General features: G+C 40.4%; 2 protein-coding genes across 3 annotated transcripts in view; one reads left to right on the plus strand and one right to left on the minus strand.

Moving 5' to 3' along the window:
• hsd17b4 (hydroxysteroid (17-beta) dehydrogenase 4) overlaps nt 1-13,221 on the minus strand; it is a 29,486-nt gene extending 16,265 nt beyond the window's left edge. Inside the window, exons 1-12 of the mRNA XM_074637394.1 lie at nt 13,052-13,221; nt 11,769-11,822; nt 10,649-10,756; nt 9,968-10,027; nt 9,838-9,859; nt 9,231-9,277; nt 8,557-8,641; nt 6,582-6,769; nt 4,579-4,670; nt 4,369-4,393; nt 4,097-4,225; nt 409-515 (exon numbers count right to left, since the gene is read on the minus strand). Of these exons, the coding sequence (XP_074493495.1) occupies nt 409-515; nt 4,097-4,225; nt 4,369-4,393; nt 4,579-4,670; nt 6,582-6,769; nt 8,557-8,641; nt 9,231-9,277; nt 9,838-9,859; nt 9,968-10,027; nt 10,649-10,756; nt 11,769-11,822; nt 13,052-13,103 (969 nt within the window). The 5' untranslated portion in view covers nt 13,104-13,221. The remainder of the gene's footprint in view (nt 1-408; nt 516-4,096; nt 4,226-4,368; nt 4,394-4,578; nt 4,671-6,581; nt 6,770-8,556; nt 8,642-9,230; nt 9,278-9,837; nt 9,860-9,967; nt 10,028-10,648; nt 10,757-11,768; nt 11,823-13,051) is intronic.
• The window catches only part of prr16 (proline rich 16), a 52,322-nt gene that overhangs the window by 21,039 nt on the left and 11,158 nt on the right, over nt 1-20,125 (plus strand). The window contains exon 1 of one of the 2 annotated variants that reach the window (XM_074637396.1): nt 17,368-18,156. The exons of the other annotated variant lie outside the window; for it this stretch is intronic. Within the exon in view, the coding sequence (XP_074493497.1) occupies nt 18,013-18,156 (144 nt within the window). The 5' untranslated portion in view covers nt 17,368-18,012. Of the gene's footprint in view, nt 1-17,367; nt 18,157-20,125 lie in introns of those variants that run through there. 2 annotated transcript variants of the gene reach the window in all.

Genomic DNA, 20,125 nt, shown 5'->3' on the forward strand with positions numbered 1-20,125 from the left:
AAGCACCGCTGCATGCAACGCACTAATCTAATCGGATAACGGTTAATGGTCGGTTAACGAGGGTCGGCTATCGGTTAGAAAGAAAATTCTAAATTAACACCCTTAAATGAAATCCAATACTTGTTTCACAATCATACCAGCCAAAGTATGAAAGCATGATGGAAAACTAGTAGGGAGGATACGGCAGAGAATTATTTATTAATCAATATTTTTTAAGTACTTCCCGGCAGTGCATAACAATAATTCCTAATGATAGAATTAATCACATTAATGCAACTTGGACCTGGATAAGCAGCAGTAAAATGAATAAAAATGATTAATTTAATGATTTTTAAGAATTTAAGACCTGCAGATACCCTGTACATTACTGTTAAAGAAAGAAAAGCAGCAATAGCCGTCTCTACTCACAGGATTGATCCCTGAAGCCGAGGCTGCAGCAGCAGATGTTGGATTCGCACCGACTTCTCCGTCCGACTCCACTTGGGACAGCACACTCACAATTGACTGTAGAGACTCTACACAAAGGTGAGAGATGACAGATGAGTGAAAGCGCACCAGATCAAGACAACGAAAAACAGTAAGACGAGGTGAAAAATAATATAATTCAACCTTAAGAATGTGACTTTCTGATGCCCCACATCATGTAGAAAGATAGAGATACTTATATACGCTTTTACCTCTGTAAACAAGCTTATTGACAATCCACCCATCAGCCGACTTTACCATTCTTCATACGTGGTTTAACTAATCCAGGCTAACATTGTGTTAGCTAAAATTGTCCCATTCATTTTTTTCTATTTAACTTCATTCCTCAGCAACGGTTGGAGGATTCATTTATTAAGTTACAGTGCATTCATTTTGAAATAAAGGCAGCGTGGATAAATAGTTGGAACCATGATTAGCCTTTAGACTTTTTTTTTCTCTCTCATCTAAAGCTGAGGAAACTCACACAAACTTTTATTTTAACTAAATTTAGATTTTTAAGAGCACCAATTTTATTTTATTCATACTTTAGGATGTTACAAGTTTTTATTGTCAAGATGAAATTGTTGTGAAATTGTAATCACACCAAGAGACCTTGCTGATATATCAATAATATGGATGATTATATCAACATGTCTTTTCTGGTGCCTCTGATGGAAGGTGTCGGGTCCCTCATATCTGACAATTTGTTCATGTATGCGGTTCATATTCATCAAAAGTCCCAGACCCAGATAACTATCATTAAACCTGCACTTTTGCAGGAATGAGTTTACGGATTTTTATTTTTGCTCTGACAGCTCCAGAAAATTATTAATCTCAAGTTAAATGGCTCGAAGTAAAGTTAAATAGACTTCCAGGGAGATGTTAACACATGATAAGAATTTCAATCTAACACATACTGATCCGAGAGCAGCTTTAAAATGGATGGATGGATGTGAGATCCACGCGTGTTAAGAATAAAAACATGACCAGTTCTCTTCTAACATTAGTCGTTTACATATTTAAAAGGTATAATATGCAGCATTTTCCTAAAAAACTATGTATAGACTGATATAAAAATAGTCCCTCTCAATCATCACTTCTGACCCACTAGGAGTGTGTGGTGGTGTCTGTATCTACAGAGACCCTGCGGCCCTCTGCCTGTATTTTCTCTTTTCTTATTATTTTGCTGTGTTCAGGACGTTTCTGGGCGTCTGTAAACGGCCTTTCGGCCCCACGTGGGAGTGCAACCCCAATCCAATAACAACGCGCAGGGTGTGCAGCTCATTATCATTCCCATGTCGTCAAATACCGCCGCTGTCCCGCCCCTCTGCGTCTGATACCGAGGCAGCGTCTATGATACAAAGCAGCAGTATTTGACGACCAGTGTTTGTTGCATCGCCGTGTGTTTATGTGCTTCAGTGTTTCCCCCTACTCATCGCCTTTCTCCTCTGCTGTGTGCAGATTGTGCTGCTATCGGTGGATCTGTTTGACTGAGCGCACGCTGTGTGTTCTTAGTTTGCCTAGAAATAGAATATAAAACATATCCACCCAGGTAACGCAAGTCATGAATACCCATGCAGATTCAGTCAACACAAAGAAACAAAAGAAGACAGCTGAGACAACCGAGGAACAGAAACAGAGTGAGACTGGGAAGACTGCAGCCACTAATTACGATCACTCAGTGGCAGGCAGTTACAAAACAGATGCAGCAACAAGTCTCTTTAATAAGCTACAAATGAGGAGGCACTACAAAGTCATGCTAATGAGGCCAGCTAGCGCCCCGTGGGACTGCCACCCTCGCTCACTTAATGTTGACACCGCCGCCCTTTCCTCGAATGTACATCTGAGAGCGTGGAGAGGGATGGAGGAGGCGGAGAGAAAATAATAATCAACATTCGCCACCCTCTTTGTTTGCATGAGACCTTTCGGGAACCACGCTAGGTTTGTTCATACTCAACATCGCGTTCACCTTTGCTTCTTTCCTCCGCCTCATTCGCATGATCTCTAACCACCATCTTGTCCTCGCTCTATGTTACCAAACTCTCTGTAAATACAGATGAGCTGATAGATGAGTACAAATGGCTCACTTGGCTGAAGTGTATGTTGTTTTAGAAGGTTCACACTCTCACAAAAGCTCAGTCATGAAGTGTGACTCCATGACTAATACACCGACCATGTGCTTTTTTTCTTCTCATTTTTAGCTTCAATTGTTTGCTGAAATGAAGTGTTTGAGCTCTAAAAGTGGTTTGTTGATTATGCCTTCTGTTGCACTCCATACAGGATAATTACACCTTTCATTTTTGGCATGTCCCAACCGAATATTACCACTTACAATTACTGACTTTTCTTTTTTTGTTCTTACTGTACATCATAACAATCTACCAATGTCACACACTGTCAGACTAAAATAGTTGTCAATAGCCCCATAATAAAGATTAAAATCTTGCATTCCTTTAACGTTAATTTCATGGTGCCGACTGAAACTCCACAAAAAGGATTGAACCGCTTTGTATACAGTTTGTTGCGGTAGCAAGCTGCAATAGACAGGTCATTTTAAGAAGCTAGAGATCTGTCTCAAAGCTAAAATCGCTTTTTAAAACAAGAAAAGATAATTGTTACTTTACCAAGGCCTACCTACACAAGGCTAAAGAGCAAACTGTACAACGGCATGGTTACGTCCTTGGTAAGTAGTATCTTCAATTAGATTCAGTGTAGCTATGCAGCCATCTGAATCATCCTGACACAAAACAAAAATGAATCAAACAAGTGTGAAAGCAAACAAGCAGGGTTTTGAGGGAGGGCACGATCCAACTCAGATTTGGACCAAATCTGTGTGAAAACATTAGTAATGTCTCGACTGCCTGCAAGCAGGTGTTGTTTGGTTACTGGTTTTAAGAAATATTATCATGTTCACATTGAATAAATGACCATTCAAGACAAAAGTAATTACATGAATTCTTACATCTTTGTGGTTTACACTCTCATAAAGATATAGACCAGGGGTCTCCAACAAGTAGCTTGTTTCTAAGTGGCTCGTTTAAGGTTCAAAGAATACTTATATAGATTTAATAAAACAAATTAACTTTGTAAACCTGTTTACATTTCTATCCAATCTTTCTGTCTGGTAGCAGTCTACAAGCAGAGAAGGTAAAGGAGCTGAAACAACGATTAAAATACAAGTTTCTGTTTACCAAACTGACGGAGAAGCCCAATGCAGAAACAGAGGCTTCGTTTAGTGGTGCACATCCTAACGAAACACAAAAAGCCCTTCCCCTAGGGGGGCATTACAATAGAGGCGATGACTGTGGTGGCTGAAATGTTAAAGGACCATAAAAGTAAGACATGTCTGCTGTTGCCGATGTACAACTTGGTGCTATGAGTAGCTCACGGCCACTTTCATTTGGTCAAATTAGCTCTCAGAGGAAAAAAGGTTAGAGACCACTGATATAGACCATTAGACCACATGAAAATCTTAACATGTAATGTACTGTATGGTCCTTATGCAAGTATTTATGTGTGAGTGCACATGCAAGTGTAAGGGTGCATATATACAATTTGTACATGCATGCGCCACTATGTGTTTTTGTAGGGGCTGTTGTGAATGTGAGCATGCATTCAGCCCATTACTGACCTTTTACGCTAGTGGGCCTGGTGGCGTTTGTAAAATCACAGATTTTGTCCCACTGGTCCCTGACAGCCTCAGGAGTCATGGCTTGGTTCTTCTGTCTCACAGTGCGGCCCAGAGAACGCTCCCAGCGCACTGCACACACATGGACACACACAAATAAAGAGGTCGCTGCATAGTGAAACTCACACACACACACAGTAGTAGTGAACCAGGGGCTAATGAATATCATAGATGCATACAGACATTCCCTGTGGAAAGATACACACAATACTTACATTTACCAATCCAGCCTGCACCAGCCTGAAAGGAGATGAAACATGAGCAGATGAGCAAACACACAGATATAAAATAAATATTGTCTATTTATGGAGAATGAATGGTGCATTACTGTTCTCAATGACAAAAGAAGAAATAGATAGAAAGCCACAGGCAGTACAGTGGGAGTGAGATCTTACTCATCTTATTGAAGAGAAAGAAAGATATACCTCAAACAGTGCTCCACTTTCTTCGCATTGTTCGTGACAGAGCCAGAGGACCAAGGGAGCAATATACTCAGACTTCAGAGACGCCACGAGGTCTGAATAGAATAAAACATATATAAATACAGTACAGCAGAGCTTCTTTTTATTGCACATCTGTTATACAATTGTCCTAAACAGCAAAGGGGTGCTTCTGCGTCAGTGTCTCTGTTTGGTAGTTAGTGTATTGTTAAAAGGATGCTGTTTGCTTAATGTGCTCATTTTAAGAAAGATAAATTAGAAAAATATTGTCCAGAAACCCTCACAGGTACTGCATTTAGCATAAAAAATATGCTCAAATCATAACATGGCAAACTGCAGCTCAACAGGCAACAACAGCTGTCAGTGTGTCAGTGTGCTGACTTGACTATGACTTGCCCCAAACTGCATGTGATTATCATAAAGTGGGCATGTCTGTAAAGGGGAGACTCGTAGGTACCCATTGAACCCATTTTCATTCACATATCTGGAGGTCAGAGGTCAAGGGACCCGTTTGAAAATGGCCATGCCAGCTTTTCCACACCAAAAAGTTTGGACCGTTATTTAGCCACCTTCACGATCCGTAACGACGACGTGCTTGATACCAATGGATTCCTTAGGTTTTCTGGTTTCATACAACACCAGTATCTTCACTCTAGCTTTGAGCCCGCTACAACTTAAAAATCGTAAGTTGCATTAATGCGTTAAAGAAATTAGTGGCGTGAAAACAAATTTGCGTTAATTTGCTTTATTATCACGTTAACTTTGACAGCCCTAATGAGAACGTATAGGTCCAGGTCAACATCAGTTTAAAGTGATCTCTAAAAAGGTCTGGGTATTTTATTAAGTTATGAAACAGATTCCTAAACATGCTGCCATGATGTTAAGCAAATGTGGCACAGGCTTTTAATTCCCTGTATGAATCTGCTTAAGATTTAGTACCAGACACCAGATGCGTGTTGAAAATATCTGCACACTTCTATCAACACAACATGGCGGTAAAAGAACAGGCACTCTGTTTCACTGCACTCTGCAATGTTTAGCAAGATTAGTTTTGTTGTTTGTTTTTTAGAAAAGCCTGAGTCAGTGAAAGCCAACATATGGAACCAAGTCATTTACTAAGGTGAGGCCATCCTGTGACAGTTGGCAAAGCGCAGTGTGACAGATGCTACTGTAGACCAGCACAGCAGGGCAGCAAAGCCATTCCTCTAATTTGTCACTTAATACCCCTGTCAACAGAGCTGCAGTCACAGAGCATGCACAATATGCTCGCGGTGTGTAGACATTTACAGATGTCCTGGTTTGGTGGGTTAGAAAAACATTCCCCATCTTTATGGGCTCATGAGAGTGTGCTAAAAATCATTGCCTTTTTAAATCGCTTGTCATTTTGGAGGCTGTTGTTTTAGTTTTGTGTTTGACATAATGTTCATAGACTGGCGACACAGAGTATTCCACATTTATGAGCTACATTCCATTATGTTCACTGTGGGTATGCAATGCTGCATTACCTTTTGTCTTCAGACATACTTTTAACATGAAAAATACAAATGTTACATTAGCATACTTGCTCATACTTTTGTGAGTATATGTAAGCACAGATAACACCTACAGTAAAATAAGGAGGTCAGAGCTGCCTGTTTAAATCAAGGCATGACACATTCAAACTTTTAAAGCACTTACAGGGTGCAGGATTTCATCATGGCCGTTGGAACAGTGAAAAACCACAGTTCTTGAATATTAGATGACAAATTTGCATGTCAAACGGGAGTGCTGTTGCCTCAAATTTTATAAATCAACATTACATGGGCATTTCATTATGCAGCTGTTCTAAAAAAGATGCTGTGGTTAAAATCCATTTGCCTATTTTGGCCTGTCCACAGAAAAGGGCTGTTTGTGTGAGAGAGCGTGAACCTAGCAGAACACCACAGTATGCATTAAACAGACCAATTAATAGCATGCAATTATGTATGTTGTTTAATCTCTCTATTTACCTGGGGGCATGACCGTCTCTGTGAGCCGTGACCCAGCAACAGGAGCGATGGTGTTGCAGTGGATGTTGTACTTTTGTCCCTCGATGGCCAAGGTGTTTGACAGCCCCAGCATGCCCAGCTTGGCAGCGCTGTAGTTGGCCTGGCCAAAGTTACCATAGATGCCTGCGGCTGAAGCCGTCATGATGATTCTGGCCACAGACAACCCGAGGCAACAAGTCAGTAACAGGCATTGCTATGGAGTAATGGGAGACATAGACAGCCCACACACACACACTCATAATCTCACAAAGTGGTGCACACTTTTCATGCATGCATAAACACACAGGAGTATGCATATGCAGGCATCTAGTCATGTAATGTTTGCACATTCACACGCATAACACCCTTCACTGCATAACTGCTTTATTGCAGATACAGAACTGCACACAGCAAATCTACTTGAATATTTTACTGATGCAGAAATAAATGCATGTATGCACATCAGACAACCAGTCTTGCACATACAATTTTGCTAGTAATCTCATCCAGAGAGTTCACTTCAGCCATGCAAAAGTAATGAGGTTATGCACAAACGCCACTTTAACTGTAGGAGACATCTGAAACACGCTGTCTCACTGGTCATAAGAAAGCAGTGATCCATATCACAGCACATTCGCACGATACAATACAATGGCACTACCAGGGGATTGGCAATGATAGAAAATTTCTCAAATCAATAACTTTAATGCGCTAAAGTATATGATTCAATTACTTGGGGAACCTTTCAGACTATCAAGTGTTATTGCAAAAAACACATATGATAGAATGTTGCTACATAGAAGAGCAACAGCAAATTTATTTATTTATTTAGAGTATAATTATGTGTTGCTCCATGCTTATTCTAAACCAACAGCATTATGTGCAACTGTTTCCTACTCGACTCAATAACAGGCTGTTCTTGGGGCTCAATGCAGTGAAAACTTTCTGCAAAATGTCACTTCAAATGTTCATGAACTACTGTCTTCTCCCGTTCATGTAGAACTTATGTGAAGGGCATCTGCTACCTGGAGTAACATGGGAGCAAAGTTGGTTGTGTGACCTTCTTCTGCAAATTGTAATTCAAAACACGCAGCCCTTTTTTCAGAGCACACATTTTTACTTGTCATAGCAGGAAAACCACAGTTTCAGGTCCCTGTGTTTGGTCAAAATATCTTCACCATCTTCAGTGACTGACTATGCCTTAAAAACATGATCAATGCATATCTGCATACTTGGTGCTTTAAGTCAGTATTAATTATCCACTGAATGTTTCACTGAATTCGAGAGGCTTCTCCAGAGGTGAAGAATCTCAGATGAGTGGCAAAACACCTTCACCTCTACAACTTCAGACTAGTGGATATATTTTTTTATTGCTGTACTACTTGGAAGAATGAGATGAGCCCTGCACAGCCATCTTTGCCGCTTCTTGTGGAGTCATCAATTTAAATAGTGCTCAGATCGTTCAGAGACTAACCTGCAGTGCTGCATAACCAAATTAAGTAATTCTTTGGTGATTTAAATATTCCTATCAAATTTGCTGTCTTGGGCTTTTATTAGTATGTAGATTTTTTCATAGCACACCATGAAACCAGTGGAGCTAGACATATTAAGGGGTATCAAGTGACTGAAGTCAGAGTGTGAATATGAGTATAATAATGTGATGGCAGACGTGCTTTATATTACTCATTGCCTCAAGTGCATATCCTCAAGAGCCCACTTTACAATTGGGGCACATAAAAAACATTTTGAGTGTTTTTGGTACTTTAGCTGACGTCTGAATCAGGTCTTACAAAACAGCATTTTGGGCCATGCTGACATCCTCTTGATTACAGTCCAGCAATGGTGTGTCTGCTGAGGATACTGTAACTTTGTTGGATCTAAAAAAAAATCCTACCTACGTAATAGAAGGATGGTGCAGTTTTTATCCACCTCAATATTTCGTAGCTGGGCTCCTTACCTGCCAAAATTTTGGGTTTTCATGTGGTTCCAGGCGGCTCGAGACACCAAGAAGGAGCCTCTCAAGTGAACTCTTTGAATCAGGTCTGAAATGGAGTGTAAGAGGAATGACACAGTAAAACACACAACATATAACATTATGCACTTCTGTTATTTCACATTACAACATTGTGGATCAGATCCAGCTTACAGTCGATTTTTAAACTCCCACATACAGACATTCTGTTTTTATAGACATACTGTTTGGTACACAGACAACAGACCCAAGTTAAAACAAATGTATTCTTCTACTTATAGCATGGTGGCACAATTTCATTATGAGGCGAGTCAAACAAAAGGGAATATTGTGATGATATGAGATGACCCCAAACACAGGTAAGGGATAATGTACAGCGAGCCGGTCATTGTTGTGAAATAAACAATGACCCGCTAGCTATACATTATCCCATTTATTATACGGCTACCTACTAAATCCACAATTTGACACAAAAATGGTCCTCCAGAGTCTGACATCAGAGCTGTGTCCATAGCAATACATAGCAGCGGCCTGCTATAAAGAAATAACAGATCGTAGAAGGCCGTGATTGACGCCTAATCAAAATCGATCAACAAAGCCGTGTAATAATGAGTTAATGGGGGCGAAGTGAATGTAAAAATCAGAAACAATGTACTTACCCCAGTCCAAATCACTCGTCCTGGCAAATGAACGGTCACGAAGGATCCTTCGAAAAGAAAAGCAGGAAAGGGTTTTAGTCTTTTCGGTCTTTGTGAGAAAACTTAAGGTTCTCTTTAACGTGATTATAACAGCCCATACTCACATTAAAGGGACTGTTTGTAACTTTTTACACGTATAAATCATTGCAAGTCGGTGTCCCATGCGCGCTCGCGTGTGATAGATTAGATTTGAGGACGCTGATTAGCTAAATTTAATGTCAATCGTTCAGAGCTTGAATCAGCTATTGGCTAAGCTGCTACACAGACCCGCCTGCTAGGGGCGATTACTCAGTCGCCCCAGAGCTGAACTTCAGACATACAGACAGGCACTCACTGTTTTGAGCGATGCTCGTTCATGTCTGTGTAGAGCGAGCACAAGCGAGAGCGCGAGCAACAGGACGCAGACTTTCGTTGACTTAACGGCCACAAGTGTCGCTATTAACAAGCAATTTCTGATTCTTACAAACAGTCCCTTTAATATTGTAACTACAATCAAATAACCACTCCAAAAACAGATGATGTGATTAGACCTAGCAAAAAGTGTGATCATTATAGTGAAATGACTTACCCGGCATTGTTTACAACAATATCTGGACAAAAAGATATTTTAACAGATTTAGTTCATATAGCAGTAGTAACATTACACACAATCATTTAATTAAGATAATTTAATGTTTCCATACGAAGACAGTTCTCACCTATTCTTCCAAATGCATCCAGTGCTGATTGGATCAATTTTTCTCCATCTTCTACAGAATCTGTACATGCACGACAGAAAAGGTCAGAGAATTTTATTTTTTTACATTGATGAATCAAATTAAATTATTTTGTATATCTGGGTTTCCAGAAGACTGCATATATTGTTCTTCTTAGCTTCAGTTATAGATCTGATTCTTGGCTACATTGTTCCTGGCTGTATTGAGGTTTATAGCTAGAAATAATGTGCAGAGTTATAGTGTAACAATAATATAACTGACGGGGAGAGAGGCTTCAAAGGAACTATTGATTGCTGGGCATAATAACGTGTTATAAAATGGGTACAAGGAAAGCCAACCTTTGTATTACATTCACAAACAAATCTTCCATGTTCAAAACTGCCTATGAAACACAAGTGTTATGTTGTTTTGATCTGTTTTTCTCATGTATGTGAGATGCACAAAGATGAGAGGGGGGATTCACTTGTCTTCAATACTCGCTAACAGCCTTCATCAGTGAGCTAGTCGGCCAGAAATCAATATTGTTTTGGAGTCAAGCATTACATAAGCTAGCTGTAGGTTAATACTACACGGTAAACAAGAGCCAAAACACAGATGGAGGAATTGATGTGCGGGAGAAGAAAGGAGAAGAGAAGATGCAAGACAAGAGTCCAAACTTCTCACCATAGTTTGCCACGGCCTTGCCTCCCTTCGCTCTTATCTCCTCCACCACCTTATCAGCAGCTGCAGAACTCTTTCCACCTCCTTTAGTGTCTGCCCCAAGGTCATTCACTTTATTGCAACAAGAAGAAAAAGATTAGCAATAATGGGGTGAGCTCTGCAATTCTCCACGAGTGATTAGGTTAGGAAAAGGGTGTAGCTAAGTTGATGCCTTGTCAGAGTTCAAGGGCAAGTTCAATCCAGGCAGCAGGGAAAGCTATTATTTTAGGAATACTACACAGTTGCAGATGTTGGCAAATGTTTATGCCAAAATCTGCAACCGTGTAGTCTAAAAAGTAAAATTATTCCATTTGAATCAATGTCAATGCAACGCACATTTCTTTATCGCATGCCTCCTTTTTGAGGAATAATTTATCTCCTAAATCCCTTTAATCTAAGGATGCACCCTTTCAACTTTTTCTCTCCCAAGACCAGGAATTGCTTTGACACTGAAAACTGAGTCTGCCGCCCACTGTTAATGAATAAATGGAACTGGCATATATTCATAATGACATTGTATTTACTGTGGATCTGTCAAGGCTGATACCCGACCCTCTTAAGATGAGTATCTACTCCAGTCCTGCTTATTGGATTGGTGCATCCCTACCAAAATCAAAACCAGGACACCCCTAAACCCACAGTGGCTGCATGGCTCACTCTGACAGTGAGCCATGCAGGTGCAAGAATCTACAGGTTTTGACTCATGCTGTCATGTCACATAAATTAAGATCACTGCAGCAGCTTTTCTGTATACTGTATGTAGTCAGCAGCAAGTTCTATATGAACGTATGGTAAAAACTAGCGTTTTGATGAGATTCCTAAAAGGGATAATTGATTAATGAAACATGAAACTGATGTCCAGCTCCTAAAAGCTCAAGGAAAACATCTGGATCATGCTGGGCTAAATGTCAACATACACACTGACATGACTGTCTCTCAGTGGCAAAGAAAACATCAACAGTGGTTATGAGGGTTCAAGTACATAGGATCCTAGCCTGGGTTGCACTAACCACAGTATATCCACAATACCTGCTCTAAAAAAAATTAAGTATAAGAGGCTTAAAATGAAGATCCTTTTATTTACCTACAACTGAGGCGCCTCTTTCAGCAAAAGCCAGCGCATATTCCCTACCAAGACCTGCGGAAAGAGAGACAGATTAGTGAAATGCCTCAGCATACTCTGACAGAATAAAACACCCCCCCATCAACAAACACAGCTGAGATGTTGATGCATGATGTGCCCTTTGTTTATTGTTTATTTTGCACAATTTAAGACTATACAACATAACAAAAAATAAATGAATAATATACAGTGCAGGAAGAGGCAAAAAACCCACTGGGCTTATCTGAAGCCTCCACCTAGAGACAAGATTAATATAAAGAAATAATATGACTACATAATAGTGATAAAAAACAATTAGGACAAGATATATATAATAACAACAATAATAATACAGTAAATATATAAAAATAGTGTATGGTTAGTGTTTGTGGGGAGGATATTGATTTAAATATCTATAAAGACTTCTGGGCATTGTGACAACATTGTGAGTGGGGAAAAAATATAAAACATAAAAACAGATACATGGACAACAAGGGGAAAAGCAATTACAAGACAGCAATTAAATGACCCTTTAAGCGACTTTTGAAACATCTGACAGATGAACAGTTTATTGATAGATGTGAAAAGCTACTCCATTATTTGGTTCCCCTAAATCTTATCGAAAATTGACCTCCTCTGACTAGTGAGGAATTTAGGAGGAAGAAGATCTAGAGATCGATGGGTTGAGTAAGAATGGACCTGAGAATTTGTTTTAAAATAGGTTTTGAACTGCTCAGGAATATTCCCTTCACATAATCATATAAATAAAAACACATATTTGAGAAATATTGATATCATAAATAGTAAGAATGTGGAGTTTCTTAAATAGAGGAGCAGAGATGTGTGACTCTGATCGAGTTGCAATCCTCACAAATCCTCACCTTTCACACACTTGCACTGGCATAAGATTATGAGCCATTGCGTCACATGCACTTTGCTCCCTGTATTCCTCAGATGAAAGGCTATCAAATCAATGTAGTGCATGTTGTAAATTATTACCAACTCAAGTGTTAAAGGCTGGGACACTTTGGTCCAAGATTGTTTACTTTTACAGCTGTTTCTCCAGCGTTAGCAAACGACTTAGCAAGATACTGAGTTTAACAGCTGGGCAGAAAGAAAAGAGAGACTTGTGCACCAGCTGTTTTGCAGCTTTCACATACTTACTAAATGTCTGCAATTAGCAGGTTAGCATTGGGAGCTAACGTTACTAAACCTATCTAGTCATAGTTAGTGAGCAGCAGTGACAGCCGTTCAGCTCTGTTTACCTCCTCCAGCTCCGGTGACAAGCACGACTCTTCCATCGAAAGACAAAGACATCCCTGTGAGTTATTATTCTCTGTGTGTGAACACTAACAGCACAGTGGCTTCTACAAGAGCAACACTGACAGTCAGGTCACAGACAGCAGGGTGGACTTTGACAACTTCCACTTCCGCAATCACGAGGGGGCGGTCTCAGCAGCGACCAATCAGAAGCCAGGATTCTATGACGTTGTTTTCACCACTGTTGATTTCACACATAAGACAAGATAAGATATTCCTTTATTAGTCCCGCAGTGGGGAAATTTGCAGTGTACAACAGCAAAGGGGATAGTGCAAAAAACAAGATGCATCAGCTAAAACAGTAAAAAAAAAAGAGCTAAACAAAGTATAACAAAATATGAACCATTTAAATAGAAGGAAGTATAAAAATAGGAGCAGTATATACAGTATTGACAATAAACAGACAATTAACAAAATCGCACAAGTGGAAAATGATATTGTACAGTGAGAATGAATGAAATTCCACCTGAAAATATCAGGTTATTGTCAGTTTTTGGTGTGTAAGTGGTCTACTGGGAGCAGTGCTGGTTGTGGAGTCTGACAGCTGCAGGAAGGAAGGACCTGCAATAGCGCTCCTTCAGACACACTTTGGGTGAAGCAGCCTGTCGCTGAAGGAGCTCTCCAGTGCTGAGATGGTGTCCTGCATGGGGTGGGAGTCATTCTCCATCATGGATGACAGCTTAGCCATCATCCTCCTCTCTCCCACCACATCCACTGTGTCGAGGGGGCATCCCAGGACAGAGCTGGCCTTCCTGATCACTCTGTCTAGTCTCTTCCTCTCTGCAGCCGAGATGGTGCTGCCCCAAGCTCCATAAAAAATGGCTGATGCCACCACCGTGTCACATGCAGTCTACTTTGATATCATGTTTTTATACTTAAGAAATCAGTTTATTCCTGTTCATTGTGTGAATCCCATTATATGTATTTTATGAACTTTTACCATTAACAAATTCTGTAAATTTTCATTTTGTAAGTGACTGATTTTGTACCCTGTTACAGCACTTTTCACCATCTCTGCAAATGTATGTATTTGTAAGCCTCTCAAAATTACTAACTCTCCTGTCCCTTGTAGAAGATGGCTCTTAAGCCTTATTTGAATTAGATGTGCTAAACATTAATCTATAATGGCCAAATTCAACCTTTTTTCAGAGGTTAAACCTGCAGTAGGCATTATGTTTTTGTCATCCATGGGCAAAAATTCTATAATAATCTTTCAGCATATTGTAATTTAAGTGTTCTGAGAGATAACTAGACTGCTACACCTCCTCATGGGTCTGTTTTCGGGCTTTAAAAAATCTGTGCCAGTGACGGTAGACTTTGGCCAATCACAGATCATTTCAGAGAGAGCGTTCCTATTGGCTGTTCATTCAACGGAGGCAGCTGTCAATTTGAGGCTTGAGGTTTGCAGACCAATTGATCAGAGTTTGAGAGTGATTGACAGCTGCTCAGTGACGGCAAGGCTCCAGCTCGGCTCTAATTGGTTGTTTTCCTCCGGTCTGTGAAATCTTGCAGATGCCATTAGGGTCACCGGAGGACACAGAGGCACTGCTGCTTTAAGTTCATAGTGTATGTAGCAAAGACTGCAAGTAAGAAAAATAACAGTGGTAATAAAGTGTATCACAGCCTGGTTGTAATGATTTGCATTCTGCGTTAATAGCAAAATTTCCATCACAGGCCAGGACACGAAACATGAGTAGCCCATGCCATTGTTATAACTGTCCAAGAGGAATAACTTTTTGTTATAATCAGGATTGTAAGAATATGAACAAATAAGATCCCACTAGTAAACTCCGTAATATGACAGTTTTCACAGATATTTGGACTTATCATGACAGAAAAAGCAGGTTTATATTTGATATACTATGTCTGATACATATGGTTGTAGTACCATATGTTTGCTTGCTTTCCTTTTTGTTTGTTCTTGCTAGTGTTGTGTATTTAGGCCTATAATTAGGAATGCACCGATACCGATACTGGATTCGATGATACTGACTCAAATAGCTGGATCGGATATCGGTGACAATGGGGCCGATCTATTCAACTCAATTTTATGTTTATATACTATATACATTACTGTAATTTTAATTCCTGTTTAAGTTTTGACTAATTTCTTGCTGCATTAAAACGGTTTACACTTGAATTGTAATTCCTGTTAATTCTGAAGATTTCTTACCAAGTTGCTGGTGCACAATCCACCATCCCAATAATAAAGAACAATTCAATAAATTTGTATCTATGTATTTATTGGTCACATTTTGTTTTACAAAGTTAGGAAAGCAATGTTTAAGTCAAGTCTGCTGTTGCCTTACACATAACAGAATGATCCCAGTCACTTCCACACAGTGAGGCATACATCTTATTAATTAAACACTGGTATGGGATCGGTACTCGGTATCAGTCAGTCACATCATAAAACTACTAACTGCACTATGGATTCCAATTGGTGTAATAGCATTATGTACAGTAATAAAAGATGGGAATGTTATGAGTTTTCAGGAGCTGGAAAAAAATTATTCATTGAACAACCAGGATCACTTTAGATATTTGCAATTAAGGGACTTTCATGACAGAGACATAAAGCACAATGTAAATTTAGATAAAAATGGGATAGTTGGAACCATAATTGGAGTTTATAATTCAAAGAAATATAGGATAATATCTACATTATATCAGTGCCTAATGGAGAGAAGGGGAAATACAACATCGTATGTAAAGCTGAAATGGGAAAAAGAACTAGTGTCACTATTACAGAAGATGAATGTCTGCATATCTGGAGAACACAGTCTACAACGTTGTCACGTACATGGAGAGAACACTGTTGGAAGAATGTAATCAGATTTTTTACAACACCCCAAATTACAAACAAATACTTGTCTTTAGCACATCCATGTTGGAGAAGATTTGGGGCCATAAATGTAGACCATTCACATATATTTTGGCTTTGCCCTGAAGTTGTACAGTTTTGGGGAAATGTTCATAAGGTTATTAGCAAAATTCTGGGCTATGATATACCCAAGTCAAGTATAGTATTGTATTTTGGTAATATGACTGGAAATACTGTGTTAAGAGAAGACAGATACCTGCTGAAAGTGTTGTTGGCGGCCTGTAAGAAGACCATTACGAAGAGATGGTGTAAGGCAGAACCATACACAAGATGGATGGCTGAAAAATTGTGAATGAAATATATATGATATGGAACTGTTAACCCATAGGATAAGAATACAAGAGGAGCAATGTGGAGAGAAGTGGGAGAAATGGACAATGTTTACACGTCAACGACAAGATGAGGGGATGAACCATTAAATATGTCATAGCAATAAGAAAACTTTGTAGAGACAGGGCAATTTATATCCTTTCATGTTTTTGTTTTGTTTTATTGTCCTATACCAGGGGTCAGCAACCTGCAGCTCCGGAGCCACATGTGGCTCTTCAGCCCCTCTCCAGTGGCTCCCTGTGGATTTATAAACATGGAAATTAATAACTGTTTTCTGTTTAAATTTCATTTTTATTTATTATTGTTGTAGGTCTATGGTACGCCGGTACAACGGAGTATTAGCATAGTAGCATAGTATTACCACATTGAGGAAAAATAAATAAATTAGAGATGTCGAGAATAAAGTCATACTACAAGAATAAAGTCATAGATTTACGAGAAAAAAAGTCGTAATATTATGATAATAAAGTCAAATGTTCACGAGAAAAAAGTCGCAATATTATGAGAATAAAGTCATAATATTATAAAGTAGTAATTTTACGCGTTATTTTTTTTTTTCTCGTAAAGTAATGTCTTTATTCTCGTAATATTACGACTTTTTTTCTTGTAAAATTGTGACTTTATTCTGGTAATATTACGACTTTTTTTCTCGTAATATTATAACTTTATTCTGGAAATCTTTGTTTTTTTTCCTTCAATATGGCCCTGATACTACGTAGTACTTTTGCACTTTGGCCCTCACTGCATTAGACTTATATACTTAGACTATAAACAATGCTCAAATGTTTTGCGGCTCCAGACATATATTTTTTTTGTGCCTAAAATGGCTCTTTTGATAGTAAAGGTTGCTGACCCCGGTTCTATGTGTATGTTGTCTTTCTGTGATGGAAAAACAATACAAATATAGTACAAAAAAAAAAAAAATTCTAACTGCAGGGAGACCTCTTTAACCTCACTGACAGCAGCAGCCAATAGAGAGCACGTGGGAGAGAGAGCGTGCGATGGAGAGAGAGAGAGCGCGCAGCGAGCATCCTCTGCGCCCGGACGTTGGTGTTGGCTGCTCAGACTCTCCAAGGAGGCTGCGATGGAGACAGGATGAAACTGACGGGCTGTTTTTCGGAGGAAAGTGCCTCTGGGGTGTCGTTACCTGGCGGCTTTCCTGGCTGTCTCGTTACCAGAGGTGTATATCTGAGGAAAAAGGAGGAGTGTATTAATATTTGGTCGATGCCTGAGGATTATGGACCATTACAATAAGGACCGGCGGTGTACCGGGTTGGATAACTGTGTGTGCTACTCTCTCTTCTTCTTCTTCTTTTTCGTGTCTTTATTTTTCAACGCATTCGTGTTGGACGTTTTCTCACAAAATGTTGAATTCAGCGCTCTCTCGACGTGAAGGATATTGTTGTTGTTGGACATGAATATGTGAGGTGCAGAAACCTGTGGACAGGCGCCGTTTCGCAGACACTATGATACCATATTTTGACATAAGCGTTATTTTTTTGCGTTCCGCTCCATTGCGCATGCCTGGTGGTCGATACACTCCGCTCCGTCCTGGCCGTGATGGAGGAGCACAAGTGAAGGGAGCTGAGGACTAAAATAACAAAATAAAATGCGTTGGCAAAGTGGCAGCGTGGCGACCAAAGGATTTGACTTTAGATCCTTCACGAAATAGACTGTGCCACAAACTGAAGAATGTCAGGGTCACCTAATGCTGCAGAGGCTGAAGGAGTAGTAGTAGTCTCCAAAGTGAAAGTGAAAAGGGAGATCAAGACAATCGTGGAGAATTTGGAAACCATCCTGGGAGACCTCAAGGATGTAGCCAAAGAGCTCAAAGAGGTAAATGAACCTGGGTGAAAAAAACACCTTTCTTATAGAAGCAGCCCACCATGTGTTGTGTTATTTGGCTTGTGAGGATGCTCTTTCTATAAGCATCCCTTTCTGAGAGGACATAGGAGGGTGGACGTCCACCTCACTGGGGCCTGGAACAGGCTATGACACACTCACAAACACACACACACACACACACACACACTAACACACCCACACACACACACAAACACACGCACACACACATGCTCCTCCCCTCCCCTGCCCACTAATGTATGTGATCATTATCTCCAACATGAAGGACTCGTGAGGACGTGGGGTGTGAAATGACAGGACAGCCTCTTCTCCCTGACTCACAGGCTAATCACAATTAATATTTAATGAACAAGTTGATTCAACCAGGAAGGTGCTTTTGCATTGCATTTCATCATCTTAATGCTGACTGCTGTTTGCTGCGAATTATCTCCTCCCAAATAATAGAACAGTTGGCTTATCTTTTCACTTTTCTCCTCTCTCAATCTCTCGTGGTGGCTCTTCCTCTTCTTTGTCTTTTGTTATCTTTCATCTGTTTAACACAGCCACTCATCTCCATCCTTTCTTTATCTCTTGTTGTCTGCTCTCCTTCTCTCCACATAATCCTTGTTAAAGATCAAAACTCCCAGGGCTGTCTGATTGACCATTCACATGTCAGTGATGCAGAGACAGGAGGGATCTCTGAAGGATTCTGGGATTATATGAAGATATTGTTATTTACAGCAAGTTGTTCTCGTAGAGCAGAGACATTTTTTTTCTTCATTTCATTCACGTGCTTCAAATCAGGGTTTCCTCTACTGCCGATCATCCCATGCTGCCACCTCAGTTGTAATAACCCGCAGTCTTACCTGCTTTTATGTTTACATTCCTCTACCGGCCACACACCGAGCATCCAGCCTGCTGTGCCGAACCTCTCACCCTGACATGACAGGCTGTCATTCTAATAAAACCCTATTGCGTACACTCTCTGGTTCCTGCATTATGGATGGGTAGTCGACACAGCATCTGTCTCCTTCTGCCTCTCTGCTCCCCTTACTCTGTTTTTGCAACTTGAGCTGAATTAGACTTCTTTTGTGTTTTTCAGCAGTTTACAGTGTCTCACAGCAGGCGCCAAAGATAAATGAGAACAAGAAAGCATTGTAATCTCTCTGTTGTGATTTCTTTTGTATGATGTGCCCTCTTTCTTTTTCTTTATTTTTGCTTGCACAAGATTGTTATTCTGACACCGCACACACTAAACACATACCTCGGGGGGGTGTTACTATCAAAGCCAGTGTTTGGGTTATAATCCATTTGAAATGCAGTTATCTGTTATAACTCACAGACAGGGCTGGAGCCGAGCCTGGCTCTGAGGAAGGACCCTGCCCAGATGCTTGGCACAGCACAGAAGCTGCCTGGCCTACAGCAGGGGCTGCACACTGGGATACTGGTATTACCTCTTGTGTGTGTCCCAACAAATTATCCATTTAAAGCAGGGGTCTCAAACTCGCGGCCCGCGGGCCAATTGCGGCCCGCAAGACGATATTTTGTGGCCCCCACCTTGATATGAAAGTTTAATGTTAGTGCGGCCCGCAAATTTATTTATTTTTTTTTATAAAGTTTTTTTTTTGCGGGCATTTTTTTCATTTTTATTGACAGGACAGTGGATAGAGTCTTGGAAAGGGGGGAGAGAGTGGATGCGGAAAGGGCCACAGGCCGGATTCGAACCCGGGCCGCCGCGGTCAGGACCAAGTCTTGTTACACGGGCGCCCGCTCTACCAACTGAGCTAACCAGGCGCCCTCGGCCCGCGAGTTTTATGTGAATGGCAGTTTGCCGCGTTGTGTGTGGAAGGTCCCTTTGTTGCGCGAGCCCGAGCTGAACGAACCTACCAATCACAGCGGGGTATATGGCTCCCGGAGGCGGGCAATCGGCCGGGCTTGATGCAAGCAGAGAAACATTTCACAA

This window comes from Sebastes fasciatus, chromosome 6, assembly GCF_043250625.1.
Source record: "Sebastes fasciatus isolate fSebFas1 chromosome 6, fSebFas1.pri, whole genome shotgun sequence".
Classification (NCBI taxonomy): Eukaryota; Metazoa; Chordata; class Actinopteri; order Perciformes; family Sebastidae; genus Sebastes; species Sebastes fasciatus.